Genomic DNA, 7,500 nt, shown 5'->3' on the forward strand with positions numbered 1-7,500 from the left:
TTTTTTATAACATTCAGTGTATAATTAATAAAAGATTCGTTATAAAGTGAATTATAGATTTATTTTTTAAAAAATCATTGAGAATGATAATTCCAAGGAAATATATGATGGAATATTCTACACACAATTAATAAACGAACTTTGTCGTTTATAGTTTGTAGGATATAATTAAAAAGAATGAAAAATAAAATGAATAAATAAATAACTAAATATATATATATATATATATATATATATATATTTATTTATTTATATGATATTTGTTCAGTCTTGATAATATTTTGCCTACATATTTTTTTAGCGTATTTTATTTTTCGAAATGAGCATGTTAACCATATTTGGAATGCATTTATTCATATATTTTTTTTCTGTTTCATAGGGATTACATAATTTTTTATTTTGTGAGAAATGATCTAATAATATATCATTAATAAAATTTTGATGTAAGTCTAAAAAGTTGTATTTTTTATCATTATTGAATTTTTCATTTTCACGAATATATTTATCAATTTGATTCTTGTTTATAAGAATATCATTTGTATCTTTGTGTAATTTTATATTAGTTTTAAGATATTGTGTGTCTGTTGTTTTATACAAGTTGGTAGTATTTTTTTTTAATATTGTATTATTATATATAGTGTTGTTGTGAATATTTTGTTCGTTATTTTTTTGATTTTGTTCATATAATAAATTTTCTTTATTAAGTGATAATGTATTAGATTTGTTTTTTTTGATATTTAATTTTTCTCTATTATAATTTTTTTTAAATATAACATTATTTTTTATATTTAAATTATAATTATTTTTAAAACTTTTAAGTTCTATTTGTTCTGTAGAATTAATAATAGATTTCATTTTTGTTGAATTAATTTTATTATGTTGTTTATTTATTGAAATATGCATTTTTTTGTTACTTTTATATTTACTTACTGCTTTATTTGTTAATTTACTTTGTAAATTATTTATGAAAAATTTAGATTTCATTTTTGTTTTCATTTTTTCATTTCTTCTTTTACTTTTGAAGTTATATTTATAATTTAAATTATTTTTTTTTTTATGGTTAATATGATGTGTATATTTTTTATTTTTTATTTTTTTGTTAATAAAAACATTAAAATTGGAATCTTTCAATGTATATGTTATATTATCATTTTGATTAGATGTATCGTTTTTTTTGGGGATTTGTTTTTCGCCATCAAATTGATTATTATCTTTTATAATATTATCATATATTTTATTTTTAACCTTTTTAAATATTTCTGAAAAGAAATTATTTTCTTTCAAATTCCTTTGGTCTTTAATTTGATAAGAAATGTTTGTTTTTTTATCATTCCTTATATTAACGATACTAGAACTTTCTTGGAATATGGTTATATATTTGATGTTGTTTTTTAAGAGTTGCATGATAAAATCTTGTAACCTGTTATCATGATTATGTAATGATGATACGAATTTAGTACTAAATGAATATTCCTTTTGTTTATTTATAAAATTGTTATCATTATTATTATTATTATAATTATTATTACTATTGATAGGTATGATGTCGTTATGTATTTTCTTTTGTTCACCCTTATTATTTCCATTTTGTAATATTATGTACAGTATTTTCTTTTTATGATTATATTTATTCTTGAATTCATTATTATATAATGATTTCAATTTTTTTTGTTGCTTACATTTCAAAAATTCGTTTACATTTTTGAACTCGATAAAATTTTGAATAGTAAGATTATTAATATTTATATATAAAAGTTTAGATAGGATAATTTTATCTTCTACGTATCGGATAAAAACGAAATTATAATTTTTTTTTTGATGATTATGTATAAATAATAAATCTGCCAAAGATATATGTAAGCATAAATTATTATTATCTAATTGTTTGTTTGAATAATATGATGTTTTGTGTAAAGGGTGTGATTTTTCATTTGTTAGTAATAATTGATCATTGATTTGATATAAAGAATTATAATGTATGATAAAATTTATAAAACTCATGGGAATCATATCTTTTATATTTTTTATGTTATTTATTATGTTATCAATATGCATTTCATAATTATCCTTAAAATGTTCATCGAAAGATGAATTGAATTCAAAAAATAATGAGAACATTTCTTTACAATATATGGACCATTTTTGTTTCCTCATATGATCACTTTGATGTTCCATAAGTTCATTTGTATTTTGTACTTGTGATTTTTCACTTGTGTGAATAATAGATTCCTGATTTGAGATATTATTTATTTCATGTAATTTTTCAAAATTATATATATTTTGATTGTTGTTTAAATTTTTATTGTTTATCATATATTCATTTTGATCTTTGACAAAATGTGGTTTTATTGGATCTTTCTTTTTATAAGGTTTTATTTTGATGCCGTTTTGATCACATATATTTTGTTTTTTAAGATGTTCATATGATAATGATGGCGTTGAATTGTAATTATAATTGTAATTATAATTATAATTATAACTATCATTTTTAGTATAATTTTTGTTTTTATCTTGTTCATAAATTTTATTTTTAATAGCCTTCATTTTATATATAAAGAAAGAAAGTAAATAGAGTATAAAATCACAAGTCGCTTCATTTGTTGTATCTTTTATTTCTATTAATTTCATCCATATATATAATAAACGATATACATTATTAAATTTACTAAAATTCAAATTAACAAAAAAAAAGGTTGGCCACGTTTCATCTATGTTTGTATCAAAATAATAACTAATATGAGGAAAGAAGAATTGAAATAATAACCTAAATAATTTAGCATTTTTATTACATATATATATTCCTATATCTAAAGGTATGTTATTATATGCTGAATTTTTTGTTATGTTGTTTTCATTTAATGTATTTATAGTGTACATATAATTATTTTGTAAATATAAATAGGGAGCATAATAATGTAAAATTTTTTCAAAAACACAAAATATTTCATAGGTTTCTAAATTTAAATAAAACAAACTTATTATCATATCATGCATACCTTGGAAATATTTTATTTTGTATAAAGAACAAAATAAAATTATGCATTTCATTGATTCCAATTGGATATAATTAACAATATTATTTTTCCTTTCTATATTTTTTTGAAAGTCCATATTTTGTAACCATATATTCCGTTTTATATCTTCATAACTGATTATATCATCTTCAGAGTAATCATTGTAAGGAATTATATTTTTTATATCATCATTATTATTTACATATTTGTCTTTATCATTATAAGACAAATCTTCTTCTACATATTTTTCTTTGTCATTCTCTTTAGATAAAAGAATATTTTCTTTCTCTGCATTTTCTGAATACAAGTTATAACTTTTATGACGAATTAATTCATTTTGCAATTTATCTTTTATATTATTACTACATCTGTGATATTTGCGGATACTACTATTGCTATTATTATTACTATTATGATATTTTTTGTTTTTGCCTATAAATTCGTTATTATTTATATTCGTATTACTTTTACAGCTATACAACTTATATTCTTCTTCAACTTGTTCATGTTTTACATTATCTTCATGTTTTACATTATCTTCATGTTTTACATTATCTTCATTCTTTTCATTCTTTTCATTCTTTTCATTCTTTTCATTCTTTTCATTCTTTTCATTCTCTTCATTCTTTTCATTCTTTTCATTCTTTTCATTCTCTTCATTCCTTTCATTCTCTTCATCCTTTTCATGTTCTTCTTGTTGTCCATTATAATTTATTATATTTAATAAATTTTCTTCAAATTCTTTTTTATAATTATCAATATTCGTTTTATTTTTTGTTTCATTACTGTATTGATAAATTAAATCATTTATTTTATTTATTTTTTCCTGATCGTTTTTCTTTATTCTTTTGTTATAATAATCGAATGAATGATATATTGATGTAATATAATTTAATCGTTCTTCTTTAATACCTAAATGTTTAAATAAATTATATTTGTTAATTTTAATACTTAAATAATTAAATTCCTTTATTATGTTATGATTTTTAACATGTTTAATTCTTATATATGATACTATTTTCTTAGGGTCCTTTTTATTTTTTCTGTCAGTTGTATATTTCTTATTATATAACTCAAGATTATTCTTATAAGTTATATTGTTTTGATTTATATGACTTAGCATTTCTTCATTATCGCTGCTTAGGCACGATTTTTGATTTTTTTCGGAATACGTTTTTTGTTCTTTATGATGAAACTGTTCTTTATCGTCAAAATATTCTTCTTCTTTCCAGCTTATATTATTTTCCCTGCTTATATTATCTTGAAGCTCTTTTTCATCATGCAATTTTATTTCATCATCTAAATTTTTTATTTTTTTATTTTTTTTTTGTTCTTGATTTGTTGGATCGTCAGAATAATTATTATTTTCCTTATGAGAATGTTCTCCAACATTATTCGTTTCAATATAACTTTCCGTTAATTCAATGTTTGATTTTATATTTTCTTTAATTATGTCAGATTTTAAAATAATTATTTCATAATTATTAGAAATATTTTTTGATTCCATATGGTTTATATTTTTATCATATATTATATTGTCTGTGTTATATACAATGTCATTATCCTGTTTATTTTGATAAGTATAATCACGGGTTATATTTATATTATTATCTAAATCATATTTATGGGTATATTGCTCAATATCGCATATACTGTTATTTTCTTCATAAGTTGCTTCATCATATAAACTTTGATTATCCTTATTTCCTTCAACAGTTTGTTTTATGTTAATTTGTTCCATTATAGTAGATTCATTTAATTCATCCTCCTTATTATTGGAAATTGTTATATGATCATCACTATCACATGTATGTAAAGATTTTTTTTCATGGGGAATAATATTTACATTTGCGAGATCATCATTTTTATATGGTGTATGTTCATTTTCTGTTTTAATATGATTAGATTGGTCTGTAAATTTTTGATCATCATAGGTTGTATTTATTGTTTCGTTTATATGTTCATTTTTGTTTTCATAGATATGGTTTGTGTTTTTATTCATATGTGCATATAGATTTATACTTTCAGTAGTATGTTTTATAATTTCATCTTGATAATTTATATGTTTTTCTTGTTTATCCTGAATATCATATCTTTTTTCAATATTAAAAATATATTCATTATGAACGTTCGTATTTGATGTATGTATTGATGGTATGTTCTTTTCCAAATGTAGGTGAGTATATTGGATTGTCATTACATTATTTTGGGCATTGATCGGTTTATCTTTGGAAACATTACTTATATCAACATTTGTTTTTTTTTCATTTTCAGATATTAATAATTCATCTATGTTATTTGAAAAAAGATCACTTAATCCTAATAAGTTATTTGATAAGGGACATAATAATGATTTTTCTGTTTTGTTTTCATTACTGTTTTGTAATTCATATGAATTTGGACATTGATCGTTTGATATTTTAATTTCCTGTATGATTATATTTTTATCTGTTGAATTATTAGATTTCTGATCATTGTAATTATATTGTTCATATTCATGTGTTTCATTATGTTGAATATTTTGATTGTATGTATTATCTTCTTGGTGTTCCTTCTTTTCGAAATCTTGATAATTTTCTCTTTCATTATATTCCTTATGAGATAGACCCTTGTCTACTGTATTGATAATTAAATGATTGTTTTCTTGTTTTTTAATTTCTTTCAATATATCATCATGAGCATGTGCATGATGAAAATGATTGTTATTATTATTATTATTATTATTGTTAATAGATTTATCATTATCATTATTGTGGTTTTTATTTTTTGCGTCTTGTGAGAAATATATGTCTTTATTAATATGAAGAGAAGAAATTTTGTGATATGTATTTTTGTTATTATTTAATTTTTTTCTTTTTTCTTTTTTATGATATGTGGCTTTTTTTTTTATATGCCAATGCTTTCCTTGTTTATTAAAATATATATATATATTATTTTTTTTTTTTTTTGGAGAGAAGTTTATATGATTCATATTATCATTATCAATATGTACATTTTCATTTATGTATATATATTTCTTTTTTTGTGTATGTATGCTTTGGTCATCATATATATTATATTTAAATTTTTTTTTTTTTTTTATATTTGATTTAAATTTATGATTAAAATGGAATAAATTCTCTAAATTCATATTTTGTTTTTCCTCTTGCATCTCATATTGTAAGAATGAGTTAAGGAATTCATTTTTATTATTTATTTGAAGTTCATAGGAGTTTGTGTGCTTATTATTTGTAAGTTTTTTGAGTGATTGTACGTCTTCTATTTGGATGTAATTTTTAAAGAGAGAATATAAGTGTAATTTAATTTTTTTTTTTTTTTTTTTTTTTTTCCTAGACAAATAATTCGTTTTAAATATTCGTGGTGTTTTTCTTCTGAGTTTAAAATGAATGGGAATATTCGATTCTTGTGTTTCTTCATTATGATATTCTTTTATTATATGTGCATTTTCTTTTCCACTTTGTGTTTCGATTTTTTTATGTTTTTCTTTGTTATTAGGAGTTTCATTAAAGGGTAAAACAGATATTTCATTATTATAATGAGAAGTGCTATGATTGGTATGTATATTATTTATTGGATTATTAGAATAATTTACATTATCCTTATTAAGAACAGAATATTTGTTTTTGTAATAACTATATTTTTGTGCATATTGAAGAATATCATTTTGACTATCATTTTGAATATCCTTTTGACTATCATTTTGAATATCCCTTTGAATATCCCTTAGAATATCATTTTGACTATCATTTTGACTATCATTTTGAATATCCCTTTGAATATCATTTTGAATATCATTTTGACTATCCCTTTGAATATCCCTTTGAATATCATTTTGACTATCATTTTGAATATCCCTTTGAATATCATTTTGAATATCATTTTTAATGTCATTTGCATTTTTGAATTGCTTTTCAAATTCGATAATATTTTCGTATAACTTAATTTTTGCTCTCCTTTTATTGTATATATCTTTTTGAAGGTTTTTATTTCTTAATAAATTGTTATATTTCTTCTTCATTACATTATTTTTATAATTAAAGTGTTGTACGTTTTGTACATAAATAGTTGTACTGTAGTTACTATTATTATTATTACCATTATTATCAGTGATATTTGTTTTGTTGCTATTGTTATGGTATGTGGTAAGATTATTTATAGCTTCATCATTGTTCACTTGTACCTTTTGAATATTTATTTTTTTTTTGTCCTTCTGTCTTTTGAAATCATTAATTATATTAACAAAAAGTTCATTTGAATTATAAAAATTATTTTCACATGAATATGGCATTTGTTTCATTTGTTGTGATATATTTTTTTTAAGATGTTCCTTTTTTATATAATTCGTTTTAAGGAACTTTTTGTTTATGATATAATTTTGTATATCCGATATTTGTAAATTGTTTTGGTCTAATGAATATTTTAATTCCTTCTTTTTCTTTTTTTTTTTCTCTTTAATTCTTGAGAAGATATTGAGCATTTGATAATT

General features: G+C 20.4%; 1 protein-coding gene across 1 annotated transcript in view; it reads right to left on the reverse strand.

The window, feature by feature from the left end:
- Window positions 1–297: 297 nt before the first annotated feature.
- Window positions 298–7,500, reverse strand: part of PRSY57_0530200 (hypothetical protein) — a gene marked incomplete at both ends in the record, with an annotated part of 8,433 nt that continues 1,230 nt past the window's right edge. Inside the window, one exon of the mRNA XM_012906367.2 lies at window positions 298–7,500. This exon is cut by the window's right edge and continues 1,230 nt beyond it. Within this exon, the coding sequence (XP_012761821.2) occupies window positions 298–7,500 (7,203 nt within the window).

The sequence above is a fragment of the Plasmodium reichenowi genome, chromosome 5 (assembly GCF_001601855.1).
Source record: "Plasmodium reichenowi strain SY57 chromosome 5, whole genome shotgun sequence".
NCBI classification, from domain to species: domain Eukaryota; phylum Apicomplexa; class Aconoidasida; order Haemosporida; family Plasmodiidae; genus Plasmodium; species Plasmodium reichenowi.